The sequence below is a fragment of the Lagenorhynchus albirostris genome, chromosome 15 (assembly GCF_949774975.1).
Source record: "Lagenorhynchus albirostris chromosome 15, mLagAlb1.1, whole genome shotgun sequence".
Lineage (NCBI taxonomy): Eukaryota > Metazoa > Chordata > Mammalia > Artiodactyla > Delphinidae > Lagenorhynchus > Lagenorhynchus albirostris.
In genome coordinates this window covers 10,938,670-10,961,039 of record NC_083109.1, presented here as the reverse complement: position 1 = coordinate 10,961,039, position 22,370 = coordinate 10,938,670, and the positions used below count along the sequence as shown (strand labels likewise).

Below are 22,370 nucleotides of genomic sequence, written 5' to 3'. Positions count from 1 at the left end.
TAAAATAGTTTCAAACCATACGTAACATCCACAAAGAATCTGACTTTACTGAAAACAGAACAAATTGTGGTTACATATAGCTCAATGTCTAAGGCTTCAGTTAGCAGGTTTAACAAGCTGTTTCATCCAACACAGTATTCCGTTAATTTCTGAAATTGTGATAAACTATATCTTTAAAAGCCAAATCAGTATTTCAAGGGAAAACAGCTGAAAAAAGTTGTAAAAAGGAGGAGGGGACCCAAAACATTCAATTTAGAGAAACAAAGATGAAGAAGCTAATTCCATGTTGCAGAAGACAGGCAAGAACTAATATGAAATAAGCAAAATAATTTTAAATTTAGTTTTCCTTAGATATACTTAGATTTCATACAGAGATAATACCAATACAAAGGGAGAACATCTGGATTTCATCCTTGGCCCCATTTACAAAGTAAAAAGGGATGCTGGATTCACATGTAAATGTTTAAAAAGATTTTACAGTGTTTAAGTCACCAGATTTACTACAAAAATCTATCTAAATAGTCCAGATTCTTTTCTAAATAACTTCCAAATGGTGAACGTTTTCACTGCTCAAATAATTTACTGTAAATAATGATAGTGTTGTAATGATTGTGGGAATAAGAACCAAAAGACTAAACAAAGGCAAAAGGTACCTACCCTAGTGAGGTCTGAGAAGACAGTATTTTATAGTGGGCTCTCTGAGGTGGTTATTTAATCTCTGCTCCACAGAGTTGACAATGAAAATTTAACTTTGGGCTCAGACGAGAAAGAATCTAAACACTCAAAAAAAATTATTTTACATCAGTGGTAATAAATTTTCTAGTTGTTAGTAGTGATGAGAGAAGTCACTTCCCCAAGGAAGAGGGGTCCATGGTGGGCCAGCTGTTCAGCTCTGCATAAAAGGGAAACAGTAGAGGCCCTTATTGGAATGTGTCCTATGGATTCAACTATGAGAATTGGTAATGTTCAAAACGACACCAAAGGTTTTATACTCTGGTATTCATTTCTGGTAGGATCTGTTAGAAATGCAAATGGAAAAATCAGACTTGAAGTTTCTTCAGCAGCCAAATTAAGCCAGGAAAATGCAGTAGTAGGAATACTGTTCACTGAATCTGCTTATTAAATGACTTAGAGACGCCCCTTCCTTTTACTTGCTAAGGAAAGTCAATTTGATCTTAAGCTTATTTGCTCAAAGTATGCCTTACTCAAAATTTTAAAAGACACTGCGTGATCTAAAAGCTATGCTATACTTGGAAATTAATCTTTTTTGCAATACCCACTTAAGGTGGGTAAATAGAATATTTCTGAGGGCTTTACTGAACATTTCAACTGGCAGAACAGTTTTCTCAACAGAAGAGCTACAGGGGATTTAGTCACGTTACTAAAGATGTATGCTTTGCTAAGGGTCCTGAAATAACATGAAAAATATTTTGAGGAAAAAAACATAGTTGTTTAAAAATTACTACAGCTGCGAATTCCCTGGTGGTCCGGTGGTTAGGACTCGGCGCTTTTACTGCCGGGGGCCCCGGTTCAACCCTAGTTGGGGAACTAGGATCCCACAAGCTGCACAGCACAGCCAAAAAAAAAAAAAAAAAAAAAAGGTGGGGGGGGCCAGAGGTGTGTATTTCTTTTTTAGTTCATATAGAAACAGCCATGTATCATATGTGTATTTCATGAATATAATTAGCACTCCTCTTACTTCTGACATGTATTAGGTATGAATCCAGAGCTATGAATACAGTTTTTGTTTGTTTGGTTGGTTTTTTTTGCGGTATGCGGGCCTCTCACTGTTGTGGCCTCTCCCGTTGCAGAGCACAGGCTCCGGACACGCAGGCTCAGCAGCCATGGCTCATGGGCCTAGCCGCTCCGCGGCACGTGGGATCTTCCCGGACCAGGGCACGAACCCGTGTCCCCTAGCATCGACAGGCGGACTCTCAACCACTGCGCCACCAGGGAAGCCCCTGAATACAGTTTTTATAAAGAATATTTCAAAATCTTCCCCATGTAAGAAATCCTGCATTTGCATACGCTAATGAAGGATTTTTATGCAAAAATTTCATATACATTTATTTATAGGTCTTAGTACAGCAAAATGTAAACGAAAATTGAGAACGCTGCTCATTTTTCTAATTTGACATATAAAATGGAGTTTCTCAGGAAAAAAGATTTGCATGAAATTTACCTTACCTTATGATTTATGTTCTAAGAGTACATTTTATAAAAATCAGCAACCAGGCTTCTTTTATGTTTAAATTGAAATGAACATGATTAAGTATAAATGAATAACTTTCTTTTATGTAGTAGCAAAGAGGGTCAATAGTCCTTTCAAGAAAGAGACTATTTCATTTCCTCCCAACTTGGATTCACCATAAACACGATCCACAAATGATATTGGAACCTAGTTAAAAAAATATATGTTAAGTGAGTCTTCAAAAATATTAGAAAGGAAGCATAGCAGGCATACAATTACTCATACAACAGAAACAAGATTAGTCTGCTGATAGCAAGTCCTTCAAGGTAAATCCGAATTATGGGATTCTTACAGCAACTGTGTGCACCTCCAAGTCTTCAAAATTAAACATGCATTTTACTATCTAAAAATAGGTCATCCAGCCAAAGCTACAAGTGTTTTGAAAAGCATTGATCCTGAATATTAAGTTGGTTTACTCAAGCTTCCAAGAAAAATTATATGCCCGAAGTAAAATGGCCTTTCACCTAATTTTTTTCAGTAGTCCATCAAATTTAGCTGTCACTGTTTTAGCACTAAGTTAACAATCTTATAACTTCCACAACAGTAGTAACATTCTAGTTAGCTATTTTCTTGCTCTGAATAAGAATATTATTGTTAAACAAGGAGAGTGTTCCCTAAGAACTTACTAGCCGGCTGGAAATATTACAAATCCCCTCTGCTCCCCCAATTCTTGCCCTTTTCATTTACTCATAGGCAACGGGCAAAAGGGATTCATCACTCATTTTTAAGTAGGGTGGCTGATGGCTGAGACAAGGGGAAAAGCAGCAGACTCATCCCATAATGCTGAGTGGTCAGAAGAAAGGGAAAGGAGAAAGAAGATACCGGTAACTTTTATTTATTTAAAAGGGAATGCTGCCTTCTGTTATGCTTTAAATCTTGGTAAGTCAAATATATTAATTTTAAAGAAATGTGAATTTTCACCCTTTTGCATGGACACCTGGAAGCCTTCCACATTTTTTTAGTAGTTTATGAAAATTAACCTTTTTATGATAAAGAGTATAACCCTATTGTTTCTTTATGAGGAGTATAACACTATTTACCATACCTCGCCAACAGTATAATTCAGCTGTCTCGCCCGAACAATCATCTCCATCTGGAAGACGTAGCCTTTAGAAACACATTTTTCTATTAATTTCTGTAAAACTTCTTTTCGGTATAACCTGTAAGAAATTAAAATGTATATGAACACCTGGATAAATATACATGCCTACATGTATCCTGACCTTACAAAAAGTTCACTGGTATTTATAAAACCTTAAACTTTCACCAGCCATTTGTATATAGAAAAGTTCTCACAGTTGATGATTATGATACATTTGTCCTGAGCTGGAAAGGCCATAAAAATATTTGGTAAATAATTTGGGACGATTTTGAAAATGAATTCTTAGTATCTTTAGAGAATTATCTTCCTATCACACTATCAGAAATTATAAAAATATGGTGATAAAGTGAATCATGTGGAGCAGAACGCCCCCATCGTTTGTAGTTTTTATTTTCTTAATTTATTTGTAAAGCTGAAAGGGGAGAAACGGTTTCAAATACTGGAACAAGAGTTGACAGATGATGAAGCAACAATATAAACTAGGTAACAAGAAATAAGTAGTTAACAGACATTTCCTCATAAATGTCTATGAAGTTCCTATTTCCTGAGATCTGAATAAATTCCTGAGATAAACTAAGTCCCTCTAGGATGAGCTTGGTTAAGCTAGGTTAAGACAGGAAGTAGGGATCACAGGATGAGGCAATCCTGGTGGGAATCAGATATCAGCAACTGAGGTCGCAGTTAGACACTTAAACTGGGCGAATGCACACCCTAACTTTAGATGGACTGCAGGCCAAAGGCAGAGCTCATCAGATTTACAAAGAAAGACAGGAGCTGGGAAGTCCTATGGGTGAACTCAGTCACGTTCTTCAGGAGCTCCCTATTTTCAGAGTCACTGAGGTTAAAAAACAAAAAAAACCCTGAGCCTCAGTGAGTAGAAAGGCAGCAATTTCTACCTCTTTCTTCTTGCTGTTTTTGTTTCTGAGAAAGCTAGGTGAGGCAGTAACTTCGTTCTCTTGGTAGTTAAAGCCACCTGGATCTATAATGCCAGAGGGCTTTATACCTGGCTGGAACTCACATATTTTCTCAGGCTTCCTTTCAGGTTACCCCACCTTTTGGTTTTTCAAGCTTTTAGGTGGCTATCAGGCTAAAGCACAGTCCTTAGAGGAACCTGAGGGGGATTAGTGGTATGTACTCCTTTACCCACACAGTCTCCATCAGAACTCAAAAGAGTAAGTCTGGAATAAATGTGAAGAAAGGAGATTCTGATGGTAGTAATATTCATTCAATAACAAATGTTTATTGAGGAACCTACTGTGTTTCAGGCACCTTTTCATGTTTTGGGATTTTAGCAGTAGAAACTAAAGATATATGTCAAATGATGTTAAGTAGGGGAGGGAGGTCTGGGATTATGGGAAGAACTATGATGGTGGGATAATGGAATAACGTTTCAGCAGTACCTTTAAAACTAGGATTAGGCTACGAATTCTTTCCCTGTAAGAGTCACTTTATTCCCATAAGAGTCACTTTGTAAGATTTATTTCTCTTCATTGCCACCCCTGCCTCCTCCACCACAATATCTTTTTTTTTTTTAATTACAATCTTTTTTTTTCCTCTGGAAATCAGAGATCTTTATAACACATTATTCATTTGCCTCAAAGTGTAGAACTGAAGAGATGTATTTATGGGGTCCCTATCTATCTTTTATACACCAAATTGTGCTTTCAAAATAATTTACTTTTTAATTCTAGAGAGGTTTCATTTTCATTATCTGACCTCTAATTTGCGATGGCTCCTCTCTTCACTTTTGACTCTGTCTTACTATCTCTGAACTGCTATCCAACAGACTTGCAGCTGCACTAGTGGTACTAGTTAACCTTCAACAACCAGCTCCTAAATTTGTGTTTGTGTGTTCTAATGAAGTATGGAAGAATCAACATTATTTAATGGATAGAAGCAAATGCCAAGTAATAGAAAGTATTAACCAATGCATGGGTCTCAGCCTTAAAGCAGATGAACAGAAATTTTATAGTTTCAGAGATAATACACACACCCTCAGAAACAAACAAAAATAAAAAACCCCCAAGGACCTAGCAGGAGGCTTCGCTCCATTTAAACAAGAATTTTTTTTTAATAAAAAACATGGAGAATAAGGAAACTGAAAAAGCTCTATATAAATATTAAAGATTTTAAACTTTTCTGTGGACAATGCTATAAGCTGCAGAAAATTACTGGAAGAGGCACTGTTTTTGAAGCCCATCTCAGTAATATCCTGAATGAGCAGTCCATGGTCACCTCAGGCCCCTCAAGGGCTGAGCAGCGATACTACTGTTAACAAGCACACGAACCTGTCATCCATACTCTTTAAAAAGTACAATATTTTCCCTTAAGATGCTTACGCTTCATTAGCAGCTTCTAACCAACTTCAGTCTGTCTTTTTTAGCGTTCCAGAACAAAAATGGGATAGAAACGAAAAGTATTTCTTTAAGTCATTATAAAGCAAGAAATTTAGGCAAGAAATTGTAAATAGTAGAATACACACAATCACAGGTTTTCACTGTACCTGAAACTTCCTGTTAAATCAGACGCTCCTGGTCTCAGCAAGATCTGAGTTATAAAATTGGCCCCACGGCTGCCAAATAAAAGATTTTCTTTATAAAGTACAATTTCTAAACAAAAGAAATACACCCAAGTGTAGAGTGCTAAAAATGCTACACTGACTTCATAAATGCAACACTATTTCACAAAAATGTTAATTCTATGGAACAAACAGAAATCAGTGAAAGGAGATCTGGTAGTTCTCATTTTTCAGAAAATAGGGATTTTTATTCTTGGAATGTGACATGTAGAGGTGACCATAAAACACTCATTCTTCCAAACTCTAGGTGAGAATGGTAATAGATTTTTTAACTCAACTCGCATATTTGCCAACAGTCATGATTTAGAATTACAAACATCTGTCAAGACAGCAAATGTGATCTATCAGGGATCTGGAGTTTCTTTTTCAGATTCAGATCACCAAGTGATGGCAGTTTCCAACTGGGTAATAGGTCAGTTTGCATTAAAATGGCTTTTTAAAAAATTTTTTTAAAAAGGTGTGCAGGTGGGAGAAGGTTTTGGTTTTTGGCAATCTCCGGAAATTGACCAAAAGTTCCATTCTGAGACTTTCTTAGTCTGCTTGGGCTTCTATAACAAAATACCGTAGACTGGGTGGCTTAAACAACAGATATTCAATTCTCACAGTTCTGGAGGCTGAAAAGTGCAAGATCAAGGTGCTGTAGACTTGGTTCCTGGTGAGGATCCTGTTCCTAGCCTACACATGGTACCTTCTTGCTGTGTGCTCAAGTGGAGGGGGGCAGAGGGGCTGAGGGTGGGGGTAGGAGGAGAAAGGCCAAGCTTTCTTGGTTTCTTCTTGAAAGGGCACTAATCCCACCAAAAGTGCCCCACACTCAGGACCTCATCTAAACCTAATTACCTCCTCAAAACCCCACTTCCAAATACCAACATTCCCTGCATAAGGTACTTTAACACATGAATTCTAGCAGAAACATTCAGTCCATAACAATGACTTTAGGATCTGTGCTTCAAACACAACTAGGTATCAATCAACTATAATCTATTACTGACTAATAGCTATTATTAACATTTCAAAAAGATGTGAAGTACACTTGGAAAAAATGACTTTGGTACTGCAGCTATATTTTAGTGGGCTCAGATTATTTTAGAGTGTTCAGATTCAGAAAAAAGGTGTTTTTTTTTTTTTGGCGGGGGTGTGGAGGGCAGCAGGGGAAGCAGCCTGGAGAAAACAGTTTCTCTGCAAAGCCAGGGTAACCATCAAGGGAATCCTTAGGAGTGTTTCTTTCTTTCTTCCTTCCTTCTCCTTCCCCCCTTCCTTCCGTCTTCTCCTTCCCCTCCCTCCCTTCCTCCCCCGACCCCCTCGTGCCCCACAGCACGTGGGATCTTAGTTCCCAGACCAGGGATTAAACCCAAGCCCCCTGCATTGGAAGTGCGGAGTCTTGACCACTAGACTGACAGGGAAGTCCCAGGAGTGTCTATTTCATATAAATAACATGGTTAGGGATATAGTTGGCATAATGGCTAACAGAAACATTTTCCTTCAAATAGCTACAAAAAAATTCCAGGACATGGTTTACCCACCAAAATGGGTGTAATCAAAGGAATGTGAGTGTATATGTATTTATGTGTATGTGTGCGTGTCTGTATGTATATATTTGTACATCTATTTAAGATAATGCATTTTAAAATTGGGGTCTTTTAATTAAAATGCAGCAAGAGTCAGACAGACTTGGGTTCAATTCTGGTTCTGGACCATACAAATGAGACCTTGAGCAAGTGATACAGACTCTTTCTCAGGAGTTTATACTATAAAGTCAGTGCAGACATTAACAACTAATGACAGATACAACTCAATACAACTAAATGATCCAACTAAACGCTGTAAATTGTCTCTGACTGGAACTCCCTGATTTTAAATAGTAGCTTTAATGAACAATTCAGAGAGGCCTGAGAGATCACTGATTTGTTGCTCTCAACCTTGGCTGCACAACAGAATCATCTGGGAGCCTGTGAAAAATACTGATGCTCTTGCACCACCTCTGGAGATCCACTCAAATGGTCTGCAGTATGTGTGTGCACAAGAAAGGGAGGACAAACAGGGAGCAGTTGTGTATAATTTTCCCCCTACATGACTTCAGTGCTCAGGAGGATTGAAAACCACTGAGTCATCCGACCCCTTCATTTCACTGAAGACTGAGGCTCTTACATGTTTGAAATACTTGCCCAAGGTTTAACAGTTAAGAGGCAAAAGTGACATTAACCTAACAGAACCTTCAATAGGAATGAAGTGGGTGATAAAAAATACTATCAGTAAGAATTTATATAAAGTTATGTTGTTACACAAAAAGCAATAAGCTATATAGATCCTTTAGAGATAGAAACACATCTTCCCAACAACCTAGGTGCCATAGATTAAATATGGTCAAATATTCTTTGTGGGTCTTCCCATCAAGAGGTGGATTCTATTTCCCCACCCCTTGATTATGGGCTTGCTTTGACCAAAAATTAATTTGGTGTTAGCCCCAGAGCTTAGGACTCAAGAGTCCTTGCAGCTGCAGCCTTGGTACTTTTGGGTGCTGCCCTTAGGATGCCATGTAAAGAAGCTGATCTAGCTTCCCAGGTAAGCAGCCACATGCAGGAGAACTGAGATGGCCCAGCCAACAACCAGTACCAACTGCCAAACATATGAATAAGGCCATCTTGGAGCCTCCAGCTGAAGGAAACTGCATGAGTGAGCCCAGGTGAAGTCAGCAGAGGAACCAGTAGCCAAACCACAGAATTGTGAGAAACAATAAATTGTTGCTGTAAGTCACTCAGTTTTGGGATGGTTTGTTACACTGTAATAGAAAACTGAAACAGTTTGTTTTATTTCCATCTTATCATGAGGAAAGTAAGCCTAGAAAAGGTAAAATATGCAAGGGGACACAAGTAATTAAAAGACACAATCAGGACTTTAACCCAGGTCTGCCTCCAAAGCCTCACTACTTTATGCTGCTTAGTAAAAGCTGAAATCATGAAGTGTCTTAAATTATTGAAAAATATATATGGAAAAAATTACATATTTAGTCCAAAAATATAGATGAATAGTTCACTTAAATCAAAGCTGAAGGTCCAGCAGAACAAACTGTGCTGAATTAGACCATTTCTACGAAAGGTTCAAAGGTTTATGCAAATTTTTCCCAAGTGAAAACCATCCAAAATACAATACTGTAACACAGGAAAAACTGTGGGTAAGAAGCTATCTGGGAATACTTTCTGGAAGTTACAATCTGATCCCACAAACTCCAAGGCAGCATGGTAATTTAATCCAAATACCTGTTAAAAACGTATTTCTAGTAGTTACACTAAAAAAAAAATAGAGAAATCATGAGCACATACATATATACCTGATTATTTTCCTTTTCAAATCCCAGCCATATACACCTCCATTTCCTTTGTAGCGAGTTCCAGAGACAATGTCAAAATTACCCTCCTTTTGCTTCCTGCAGAAAAAAATAAATTAGCTGGCAATTAGAAAAAGCTGTTGAGCTTTCAACAGAATTGCTAAAGCGAAGCTTATGAGTATTTTTAATTCTAACAGATATCACCAGAAATTACTTTCCAAAAAGGCTGTAGTAACTCATACTTCCTCCAGCAATATCCATGTTCATCTTCTATCATCTTATTGGTGCTGGATGTATTGTTCTATATGTCTTTAATTTTGAAAAACTAATAGTAACACACGGTTATTTTAATTGCATTTCCTTGACTACATCCCAGGGTGAATATCTTCTCTTAGGTTTATTAGCCATTTGGACTTCTTCTACACATGGCCTGCTTGTATCTTTCACCCATTTTCTACTCCACTGGTTCTACTGCCTTATCAGGTCAAAGGAGCTTTTGTGTATTGGTGATCTAAGCAGAGAAGGTATTTCTGAGGTGACTTTTATGCAGAGATCAAACAAGGAGTAGTTGGCCATTAAGGAGCAGTGAAAGAGCACTTCAGGCAAGGGGGAGGGGCATAAGATGAGTTCAGAATGCAAGGCAGGGGCCACATCACGAGTGGTTTGAGGGGCAAGTAAAGGAGTGTGGATTTTTCCCCATGTGTTCACAGGAACTCCTGGAAGTGTTCTAAATAGGTGAGTGACCTGATCTGATTCTGTTTTTGTGTATTTAGCTTACATTCAGAACAGCTTCCAAATTCTTATTCTGAGAGGTGTCATGGTCTCTTGGGTTTTCTAAAAATATAGTTACATTACCTGCAAATAAATGTAATTTTGTATCCTTTACCAATATATACTAAACTCTTATGTTACAACATTACTTAAAATCTCCATGTTTAATGATAGGTGGTACGCCTATAATCATTGATGAGTTTATTGGAAATGACTCAACATTTTACCATTTAATAAGACCTTTGTGGGGAAATTCCTTGGTGGTCCAGTGCTTAGGACTCTGCTGAAGGCCTGGACTAAAACCCTGGTCGGGAAACTAAGATCCTGCAAGCCACGCAGTGTGGCCAAAAAAAACCAAAAACAAAAACAAAAAGTAAGACCTTTGTGTTAGGACCAGGTTGTCTTCAGTATGTTTTCCTTCAGTATGGTTTCCTTCTATTTCTACATTAAAATTTTAATTAGCAATGGCTAGTGAATTTTACCAAATACGCTTTACCATCTATAGACTTAATCACGCTTCTTTTCTTTTCTTTTTAAAAAATATTTATTTATTTATTTGGCTGTGCCAGGTCCTAGTTGCAGCACACAGGCTCCTTAGTTGCGGCCAGCAGGCTCCTTAGTTGTGGCATGCAAACGCTAAGTTGCAGCATGCATGTGGGATCTAGTTCCCTGACCAGGGATCCAACCTGGGCCCCCTGTATTGGGAGTGTGGAGCCTTAGCCACTGGACCACCAGGGAAGTCCCCAGTCATGCTGCTTTCTTTGTTAATGTGATAAATGAATTTTTTTGACCGATTCCTGATTTTGGCATTCCTGGAATAAACCCCAGGTATTCATAGTGTTCTACTCTTACGATGCAGGGCTTAATTCCATTTAACAGGGAAGCTGCTTTTCATATTTTTCTGTAGTCTGTAAGAATTAGGTAACAAAGGAATTATCTGTTGATTACTCCTCTCAGGGCTCCTAAAAGATATCATTTAGTCACATAACTAAATATTTACATGTCTCAAAGCTATACCTTGGTTTCATTTTTGATAGCAAACTTAAAATAGCATGAGTATTTTTAATGAATGAAAAATGAAAATAAGTACAAAATCAATATAAGGTAAATGATTTGAATAATTCTTTCAAATATTAGAAATACCTACCTAATGAATTCAGGAATAAATTTTGGCTGAAATTTAGAAAGAATAAAGAGTAGGTCAGTAAAACAGGCTAAGACTATCATAAATAGCCTCTAAAGAAATATACCACTCACATGGTGTGAGAGATCAGCATCCATGATGACTACGTAGTTTCCTGTGGCATGTTTCACCCCATGAATATATGCAGTTCCTAAAAATGAAAATATTTATATCCATTAAAGGAAATCACCAGAAATGCTCAGGTATATATCTGAACAGGGAAGAAATTGCTAAGCACCTCTGAAAAGCATACATTAGTCCTCTAACATCCTATTTGTTATTCTCCATCAAAAACATCTCTCGGGCTTCCCTGGTGGCGCAGTGGTTGAGAATCTGCCTGCTAATGCAGGGGACACGGGTTCGAGCCCTGGTCTGGGAAGATCCCACATGCCGCGGAGCAACTAAGCCCGTGAGCCACAACTACTGAGACTGTGTGTCTGGAGCCTGTGCTCCGCAACAAGAGAGGCCGCGATAGTGAAAGGCCCGCGCACCGCGATGAAGAGTGGCCCCCGCTTGCCACAACTAGAGAAAGCCCTCGCACAGAAATGAAGACCCAACACAACCAAAAATAAATAAATAAATAAATAAAAGGGCCAAGCATTTGAAGCCCTTAAAAAAAACAAAACTCTCAATTTCATTCTTTCGTCTCCAATTTCACTTTAGTCCCGGGCACCATCTTCTGATGCGTGGATCCCTACCTAACCAGTCTCTCTGCTTCTGCTCAGCCTATCACCCCTCTCCCACAAAAGCTACGCAGTGAGTGTATTCTACACTGGAAGCCTGGTACACTAGAGCCCTGTATCTGGGGCCAAAGGTGCAACTAGCAATTACTTAGCCACCCTCATGCTTAAATATTTCTCGGGGACTTGGCAGGTAAGGGTGACTGGTCAGGAACAGGATGTGGGAATTCCTGCATTCTCTAGCCCCAAATCACTACAGTATCTTATTAGAAAGGCAGAACTCTTCTGACTTCTTTTGTTAAGAAGTGATTATCCAGGGACTTCCCTGGTGGCACAGTGGTTAAGACTCCACGCTCCCAACACATGGGGCCCAGGTACGATTCCTGGTCAGGGAACTAGATACCACACGCATGCCGCAACGAAGGAGCCTGCAAACCGCAACTAAGGAGCTGGTGAGCCACAACTAAGGAGCCCACCTGCTGCAACTAAGAGCCAACCAGATTAATTAATTAATTTTTAAAAAACATGACTACCCACAGCTTTTTGGATTTCCACTGACGGGTTAGTAATTCTTGGTGGCTTTCATGGCAGTTTCAAAATTATTTCAATCCCAAAGAACCTTCTGGATTCAGATATTCAGAACATTTGATCATGCCATGAAACTGAGGGTCTTCAGGACAGCAGATACTCAATTTTCAAGAACTGTGCTTCCTCCATGCTCCCCCAATTTTTCAGTAAAATTATACCACTTTTCAACATAAAGCAGCTGTGACCAACAATAGAAATAAAGGCATTCAAGATTTTCATCTTAGAATGACTGACCTCATCTGAGCTTTTCTATAACCCCTTACATTTTAAAGCTGGAAAAGCTTCCTTTTAAAAAAATAAACACCTTTTAAAAACTTGTAACTTCAAGAACTGTTCAAAAGACTTACAGCTAAGGCAGTGTGCTGGTCTAAATGTTTGCCCTTAGATCCCTTCTCTGTTCTTTGCAGGGTACTATATTTGTTTTCTTGTCAACTGGTTTCCAAGCAGCTTTGGGAGGCACAGGAAGAAGGAAGATCTCAAGGAGAAGGGGAAAAGTCCAAGTGTCCTCCCCTTTACTCTGCCTCCCAGCATGGACCAGATTCCATCCATGGCTGCCACTTCTGCCAAGCATCCCTGACTCCACCATTCTAGCTCCTCTGGGCAGCCCGGGTTCCCCGCTCTAAAAACACCATCTCCTCCATTGTTGCTCCAGCCCAGGAGCGGTAGTGAGCTCCAGCTGCTACTAATCTCTGAGTAGCCCCACTGTTCCATTTGGCTTCTCAGCAATTCCTTCACCTGTGTAACCAGATTCTCTGTATTAAATTCCCTATATTGAAAGAATTACAGTGGTTTCTGTTTTCCTAAGTGGGCTTTGCCTCATACAGGCAATTCAAGTTAAACCATCTGAATATCATTAAGATCATTAAAAACCATCACAGGAGGTGACTGTATTTTGGCCCTGTTCCAAACTGGGGAAATACACACTGGATAATCTTACCAAGGCAAGGAGCAGGCATGAGGGGTGAGAGGTTCTACTTACCTAGTCCCAACTTTTGCTCCCGTGGTCTTAGAAGCTGTAAGAATAAGAAATGGCATTTTAACACAAATAATCGAAAATCTGACTAATAAAAACTCTTTTTTAATAAGTGCTCACTCATTTTAACAGAAATACAGCTGCATTTATTAGACCTTAAAGCAGAATATGCTTAACATTTTTTGCCAAAGTAAAAAAAGCATTTAGTAACAAATCAAATAATTTAATAGCTTTCAAGGAAAAGTAACATTCTTTCACCCAAACCCCACAGACCAAATCTTAAACTCCGCCCCCTGCCGCACCCCAGAGCTATCCACCAAAAAAACATTTTTTTATGTCTATTACTTGATTTATCATTTTAAGCAATATCTATTGATTCCTTCCTAGGAAAACTGAGTATTTAACTCACTTATTCTATACCTTTTTGGAATATTTGATAGCCATGCTTGTTTTCTCAATTCCCTTTGTGATTTTAAATGTTGATACTCCATCCACTTATCTTGACTCTATGCTTGGATGACCTCATCTTATTCTCTATTGGTCCAATGACATGATTTCAGGTTATATTCCTAAGATTAAATTCTTTCTCCTTACAGTTTGTCAATTAGTCTTTCTACACTTCTTGCTTCATATATAAACACTGACTTAGTTGTTATTTCCCTTTTTCTCTAAATTTCTGGAAAAGTAGAATGCCAAGGTTTTAGTGCTAAGTTTCTGAGGTAGGGGGCTCAAGCAGACTAACTACTGAGCATTTCTTATCCTCCTCCCTCCCCCGCCCCCCGGCACTTGCCAGTGGGTAAGCAGGTTGCCTCAGACTGCAATCTCCAAAGTATTTCCAGTTTAATTTAAACAGGATAGATTTTCTCTTTTTTTAAAAAACTACACGCAAGCTGCTATAGGTCTAGGGGAGGAACAAAGATGATAAAATACATTCCTACCCCATGAGTTTTTATATAGAGGAGAACTAGACATTCAATCAATCATCTATAATAATTACTATTCACTGAACAAAATCAAACCAGACATGTCAGGTTTTATTTGATTTTGTGCTTGACTGTTACTGACAAAATACTGACCTCATCTGGTATTTGCCCTGAAAAAGCAAATCCTTTAAAGTTCATCTTAGATTTTCTATAACCGTGTGTTTTAGCTAAAAATCTTTTTTTCAAACAAAGGATAATTTTGTTATTTATAATTTTCAGAACGTTCAAAAGTTTATATAAAATACAAACCACGTTACATAGATAGGGTACCATGGAGCAGTTAAAAGAATGAGGTAATCTGGTGACAAAAGACGACCAAGGTATAATTAAAGAGTAACAGAGGGCTTCCCTGGTGGCGCAGTGGTTGAGAGTCCGCCTGCCGATGCAGGTGACACGGGTTCGTGCCCCGGTCCGGGAAGATCCCACATGCCGCGGAGCAGCTAGGCCCGTGAGCCATGGCCGCTGAGTCTGCGCGTCCAGAGCCTGTGCTCCGCAACGGGAGAGGCCACAACAGTGAGAGGCCCACATACCGTAAAAAAAAAAACAAAAACAAAAGAGTAACAGAATGATACAGGAAGACTGCATTTCTGTTCAAAAACAAAAACACACATATAAAACCACATTACCTGGTTCTATAGATGTAGACACACACACATGTGCACAAAAAGATCTGGGGTAACATATACCAAAATGTGGACCAGGATCTCCCCCTGGAGAAGGGACTGGGATGCAGATCAAGAAATGCTCATCAGAGGCCAATTCAGTTTTACTGGTAATATTTACATTTGACAAGAATATACTTGTTGGGCTTCCCTGGTGGCGCAGTGGTTGAGGGTCCGCCTGCCGATGTGGGGGACGCGGGTTTGTGCCCCAGTCCGGGAGGATCCCACATGCCACAGAGCGGCTGGGCCCGTGAGCCATGGCCGCTGAGCCTGTGCGTCCAGAGCCTGTGCTCCGCAACGGGAGAGGCCACAACAGTGAGAGGCCCACGTACCACAAAAAAAAAAAAAAAAAAAAAAAAAAAAGAATATACTTGTTTACTTCTTATGTAATAAAAAGTTCAAATTGTTTCATCTCCTGTGCTTTACTTTCAGACTGCTAATTCCACCCCTCTCCTTTTTTTCCCTCCTCACATCAGTATGATTGCTTTTTCTTACACGAGGCAGGATGGCTTAGTAGATGACTATGGAACCCCCCTGCTAATTTGCTGTGTGACCCCAGGGCAGTAATGGGCACACAGAGCTCACCTCACTCAGCCGTCATCAGAAGAAGCTGTGAATTCACAGGAAGTGTGTGTAAGGGTACAGGGCACATACCCTGAAGAATGCTTACCACAACTGCTTAGAAAATACCATACAACACTATGATTTGTTTGACAAAAAAACTTACTTTGTAAAAATCTTTATCGTAGAAAATCTTGGTGATACTTCAGAAAACGATATCAATTTCCACTAGGATCAACACCATTTGAGTGGATCTGTTCTACTGTACTCTCGAAAACGGGTTGGGAGAAAGAATAAAAATAAATCTGCAGCTAAGAAAAGGCTAATCGTACTCTATTTTGCAATTCTTATCAGTGAGGCTCATATTTTTTTCACTTTTGACCATCTGTAGTTCTTTTTTTTTTTTGCATCGGCAGGCGGACTCTCAACCACTGCACCACCAGGGAAGCCCTGTAGTTCTTGTTTTTATGAATATTTATTTCTGTACATTTGATTAGGATACTGATCTCTTTGTCAGAGAAAATATGTTGGTATTTGGGGATGAACCAAATATTTTTAAGTAGTCAAATCTCTCAATCCTATAGTTATGCTTGACATTTAGAAAGTAATGAATGTGTGTTACACTTCATTATCAAAACAATTTTTAAAAATACTAAACTATAAATAATGACAAAATATAGATGAGTCTATCTGATCTCAAGTTGGGGGATGAAACAAGCCATGTACATCAAACATAATAGAAGCCCACCAAATCTCATATCTCCCTGCCCTGTGATCACTGTTAACAGTTCAGAATATGTGCCTCCAATTCTTCTATGGTCCCACTCCTGCCATTTATTAATTACCTATGTACCCTTGGAAAGTCACTTAACCTCTAGTCTGTTTCCTCACCTCAAGAGTTAAATTTTTTTTTCCTTAGCTTTTTTTCTAAAATATTCATTTCAGCCAGTTTGAAAGGCTAACAAAGCATCTGTGAATATTTTATCTGAGGTATTGTAAGGTGGTTCCTAATTTTTCCCCCAACTAAATATATATATGTCACCTAAAAAGCAAGCAAGTGCCCTCCCTGGCATAGCTTGTTATTGGTGCGTGCGCACGCGCACACACGTAATATTCTAGTTTAAATGACCTAAAAGTGATAAAATAATGAATGAATAGGGAATTTCCCTGGTACCACACGGAAATCATGATAGTAAATGCTATTTTTTCCTCATTATTTTAAATTTTGTTGGATTGATGGGAAAAGTGGAACCCTTTGAAGACCATGTTGTTTTAGAATTTGAGATCAATTCATCAGGCATTCCTTAAGATCAATCAATCACACCTCAAGGCTGAGGTTCTTTGACAAAAGTATTCAAAACACTGTTAGGTTGATGTTCCCAGATTAAATGGAAGTGCATAATGAAAGTATTCTACACATTATGTGAATCAGTAGCCCTGGCCCAGAACTTACTAAAAACTGAGGAACTGTTGGCCAAAAATATGAACCTAGCATTATCGGAAGTCACTGCTAGAAGGATGAAAATCTCAGTTTTTACCTCCTCTGTACACTTGTACATCTGGAGACATTCAGAGAGGACTGAGGTGTGCTAGTTCTGTGAATTGCTCGTCTGTGAGATGGAAAGAACCTCTAGTACAGGATAGATTTACCGTGTATATAAGAGTAACACATTTCTTTAAATGCTTCTCACCAACTAAGATCTCCTCCAACTGCATAGAAATTATTTCAGTATTGGGACTAATCAAGAATATCTGGACCCAGAGCCTATTCTTTTTTTTTTTAATTTTATTTACGTATGTATGTATGTATGTATTTATGGCTATGTTGGGTCTTCGTTTCTGTGCGAGGGCTTTCTCTAGTTGCAGCAAGTGGGGGCCACTCTTCATCGCGGTGCATGGGCCTCTCACTATCGCGGCCTCTCTTGTTGCGGAGCACAGGCTCCAGACGAGCAGTCTCAGTAATTGTGGCTCATGGGCCTAGTTGCTCCGCGGCATGTGGGATCTTCCCAGAGGAGGGCTCGAACCTGTGTCCCCTGCATTGGCAGGCAGATTCTCAACCACTGCGCCACCAGGGAAGCCCAAGCCTACTCTTTATGATGCTTAATTGCCATTTCTTGAAATGCAAATATCAATAAAGGTTCTCCAAGAGACTTCTTCGTTCCTTTTTATGGCTGAGTAATAGTCCATTGTATATATATGTACCACATCTTCTTTATCCATTCCTCTGTTGATTGACATTTAGGTTGCTTCCAGGTCCTGGCTATTCCAAGAGACTTCTTTATTCCTATACCAATCGTTCTCTGTTGGGAAGAGGGACAATTTTGCCCACAAAGGGAGGGACACTCGATGTTATCCAGAGGTATTTTTGGTTGCCACACTGAGGAGGGGGGCTGCTGCTGCATCTCGTGGGTAGAGTCCAGGGATGATCCTAACATCCTACAACATACACGACAGTCCCTCACAGCAGAGACCTATCAGGTCCCAAGGTCAGTAGTGCTGAGATTGAGAAATTCTGGTCTATACAAATTACAAAATACCCAAAGCCTAGAATGTGTTTTCTAATTAAACCTGGATTTAATGTATGCTTTTGGCCCAAGAATTAGCTGAAGTGATCTCACAAGTATGCTCCAACGTTTATAAAGCCAAAATACTGATCAAAAATAAAAATTACAAAGCTATTACAAAATGAACTCTACATCTGCCTAAGTTACTCCTGTAGAAGAACAACAGGCTTTAAGGCACAGTGGGAATATCTAAAGTTTAAGACTCAGAAAGTCAATCCAAATACTTCCACAAGACTGTTCTACAGATAAAAATAAAAATGCCAAGTTCCCTGAAAAATCATGTTTCACATGAAAACAATCAGTCACCTTTCCCAGCTACAAGCTAGCTGTAGGCAGGATTCTCTACTGACAGTATGAGAATACCTAGAGAAAGGGAGTGCTAAAGAACAAGACACATTACTAACTGCAACCTAGCTCTACCAATATTCCTTCTCATTTCAGTATCATGCTTTAATTCTGCCCTTCAAGGAAACTGATCTGCAGAGTCAGACATAAAAACAGAGTTCATCCAAAGGCTCACTATCTTGCTGTAAACCTACCACTGACTCAACATATCAAAGACATGTAAAATCTCAAGCACAATGAAAATGCATCTAAACCCCAAGTGTGTAAGTTGCTCTTTAACTTTTTCAGTTTCTAGACAGACTGAATTTAAGCACTGTTCATCCATCATCTTTCCCCAATATAAACATAACTGATATGATAGAAAAATGACTTACAATTTTGTCTGACCCATAGATCTTCTCCAACTGTTCAGCAACATCCCTTGTTCCATCTGGGCTTCCATCATCTATGATTATAATTTCATAGTTGAAGCCACTAAAATAAAAAAAAATTAAAATTTTTTAAATTTAAACTACTGCTTGGAGACAGTAGTCTCAAATGAAAAAATGATTTTAAAATCACTAATTCCTCCCCAGTATAAGTGGAAATTTATTGCCATGTTAAGCACCAAGGAAAACTTTAATTATCAAATGACATAAATGTCAAATATTTACTATGTCACCTCCCAACTACGTACGTTGCTGGAAAATGCTATACAGTCCTGATATGTTAAAATTCTCACAGAAAACATACTCTTTCGTTAAAAAGATTATAGTGATCATATATATTATATACGATAGGATATCATATAAAATTTTATACCTACTTGGGAAATGGAATTGTGGAACTTTAATATCAAGTCTTAGTTACATAAAATATTTCAAAAATATATTTAAAGATATCAAGTCAGCTGAGTAGCTCTGGGTGATTATTCTTTTTAATTTAATCCATGAATAGATAAATCTAATTTAATTTCACCCTTAAAATATCCACTTGAGAATGGTGACAGTCTTTTACATCACTATTTCAAACAGTTATACCCATTATCCCACACTATCAAAACAAACAAACAAACAAAAAAACCCAACACCCCCCAAAAACCAAAAGAGCATAGAATGACAAAAGATGTCAGTGCTTCAAAATTAACATCTTTTCGTTGTTCCCATTAACTTCATGTGACAGTTTTTATTCTAAAAACAAGCCAGCACAATACTTGGATGTACCTGTGATCACCATGATATCTCTCCCCACCTCCCTTTAAAGAAAACATTCTTTTTGTTAACTTTATTGGGAAACTTAAGAGGAAAGAAAAGGAGATACAGACAAACCCCCGAAACCCAACATTCTGCTTCCTCTGGTCCTGCTTGAAGAAACAAATGCGAGGAAATCAACCAGAAAACACATTCTATTGTTAAAAGCTTTAAAAAGTCGGCCCCAGCAAACTTGGAAGAAAGCAAAACACATCCTAACTTCTAAGAGTACATAAGATGACTTCAGTTTCCAACAGTGCATTAAATTTGGCTCGTAAAGCCAAAAAAAGTTAAGATGTTGGACTTCCCTGGTGGTCCACTGGTTAGGACTTTGCCTTCCAGTGCAGGGGGTGCAGGTTCCATTCCTGGTCAGGGAGCTAGGATCCCACATGCCTCGTGGACAAAAAAACCAAAACATGAAACAGAAGCAATATTGTAACACATTCAATAAACACTTAAAAAAAAAGTTAAAATGTTAATTCTAGTTGTTGTTCTGAAAGAGATATACTTCATAAACAAATGGAGTCATTCATAAGCAAAATTACTGCCCTCTCCACTTCAAAGCACCCACACCACCTGAGGGTGAGGTAGTTAAAGGAAACAAGCTGAGCACACTTTAGATTACCTGACTGCCATCTGAAAAGAAAATAGATGTTTCCGTCAATAAACTTCATTTTGATTAAAAAAAATCCACCCAGAAACTACTGAAAGATAAACTGCACTACATAAAAAAATTAAAGAATAGAGCAAAAAATATTGTATAATCAGAAGACAAGCTTCAACAAGATCAGCTACATGACAATTTCTCTCATCTGGAAAGAGCTTGAGAAATCAAAATATAACTTAAAGAAAAAAGGGTTAAAAGCTACGGATAAAAAAACTTCGAAAAGCCGTGAATGTGAGGATAGTTATTTCATTCAAAGAATTATAATCAAAACAGCAGTATCTTTCACCAATTAACATTTCCAACAATGTAGGTTTAATAAAACTGGCTGGTTGGTGGGGCAACAGGCCCTCTCTGATGAATGTTGGAGAGTCCTAAGCCGGTACTATCTTTTTTGAGAGCAATTTATCATTAAGTATCAATCTAAGCACATCTCTGTCGACTCAGCAATTACACCACAAAGACTTTATCCACGTTATACTAGTAAAAGTAAGAATGTGTAAGGAGCACTTCTTACATGTCAAGCACTTTTCTCAATGCTGTTAAATACGTTGTGCACAAAGTCCCTATTCTCATTTGTAAAGTTAAAGTCAAAAGAGAAAAACAGAAAAACTCTGGAAATAATCCGTGTTCACTGATATGACCCGGTTAGAAAAATTATAACACAGCCATATGATATTACCCAATTTTCACAATAATTTGCGAAGTTTGTATGTGCTGATATGGAAAGATCTTCAAAGATTTACACATGATCCCATTGGTGCAACCGTAAAACAAGTTACTTCGTACTGATACCACGATTTTTTGAAGTTTAAAAAAAACTGTATAACTCTTTCAAATTCAACTCCAAAATCTCTGTTTCTAACAATCACATCAAACATCCACCAGCGAATCTGCCCTTCTGCCCTCTCCAGAAAGGATGTCCAGCCCAGCAGCAGGTCCCTAACCCACAGAGCCCAAACCTCATGCTTACATAAGCCCTCAGCACCCGGGCGGGAGTGAGCGGCCTCACTGAGAGTCCTGGCTCCTGCCGCAGATCCTAACCACCTAGATAGAGGGAGGAGTGAGGTCAGGCTTTCGGCCTCGCAGTAATTAAAAGGGTGGCTAGGGACTTCCCTGGCGGTCCGGTGGTTAAGATTCTGAGCTCCCAACGCAGGGAACGTGGGTTCGATCCCTGGTCCGGGAACTAAGATCCCACATGCTGCGGGCGCATGCCAAATATAAAATAAAACAATAAAAGCAAACAAGTAAAAGGGGGGCCAGCCCTTCTAAGAAAAAAGCGGGGTGAGGTATAAGGCAGTGTATAATAAAGGAGTGTGTCACAAAACCCGAGGGCAGAGATAAGAACCCGAGACATAGAGAGAACCCGGGAAGTATCCGCCTCCTTCCTCGTAGGGTGGCTTCCTCCCCAAGGCTTCCAGCGGGAGACAGAAGAGAAGCCAGGCAGGGGGCCGCCTCTCGCAGCCAACTGCCGACACCCAGGCCGGGAAAGCCAGCTCATCTCACTCCTCTAGGAGGGCGGCCGGGCGCGCTACCTCTCGGAGAAGCTCTTCACCAGCAGCCACACAATGAGCGGTAGGTTCTCGCGCTCGTTGTAGGTGGGCAAAAGCACCGAATACTTGTCTTGTCGCGGGGTGCGCGGCTCTGACTCCCGCGGAGACCTAGTAGACGGTCCACTCGCTTCCCCGGAGGCCATGGCAGAGCTGCACCAGGCGCCGGAAGCGGAATGACGTCAACGCGGCGCGGGAAGAGGACGCGTCGGAACGTACCAAAGCCGGGAGGAGGGGGATGGTCCGGGTGGCGAGTTCTAGTCCTCCTAAGGCTCTCTGCGTAGTTCCATTGGAAACAGTCAGGACTTGTGACTCTTTCAAGTTGAATCTGACGGTTGCTTCAGAAAAATACATATCTGTTAAT

General features: G+C 39.3%; 1 protein-coding gene across 1 annotated transcript; it reads right to left on the bottom strand.

Annotated features, from left to right (window-relative positions):
- Positions 1-27: 27 nt before the first annotated feature.
- On the bottom strand, positions 28-22,165 carry DPM1 (dolichyl-phosphate mannosyltransferase subunit 1, catalytic). The gene is made up of 9 exons (XM_060124498.1): positions 21,992-22,165; positions 18,938-19,037; positions 13,455-13,488; positions 11,282-11,358; positions 11,172-11,197; positions 9,257-9,352; positions 5,857-5,925; positions 3,297-3,411; positions 28-2,398 (listed from the first exon to the last, which is right to left on the bottom strand). Exons 1-9 carry the CDS (start codon positions 22,150-22,152, stop codon positions 2,294-2,296), a joined length of 783 nt encoding a protein of 260 aa, XP_059980481.1. The 5' UTR covers positions 22,153-22,165; the 3' UTR covers positions 28-2,293.
- Positions 22,166-22,370: the final 205 nt, after the last annotated feature.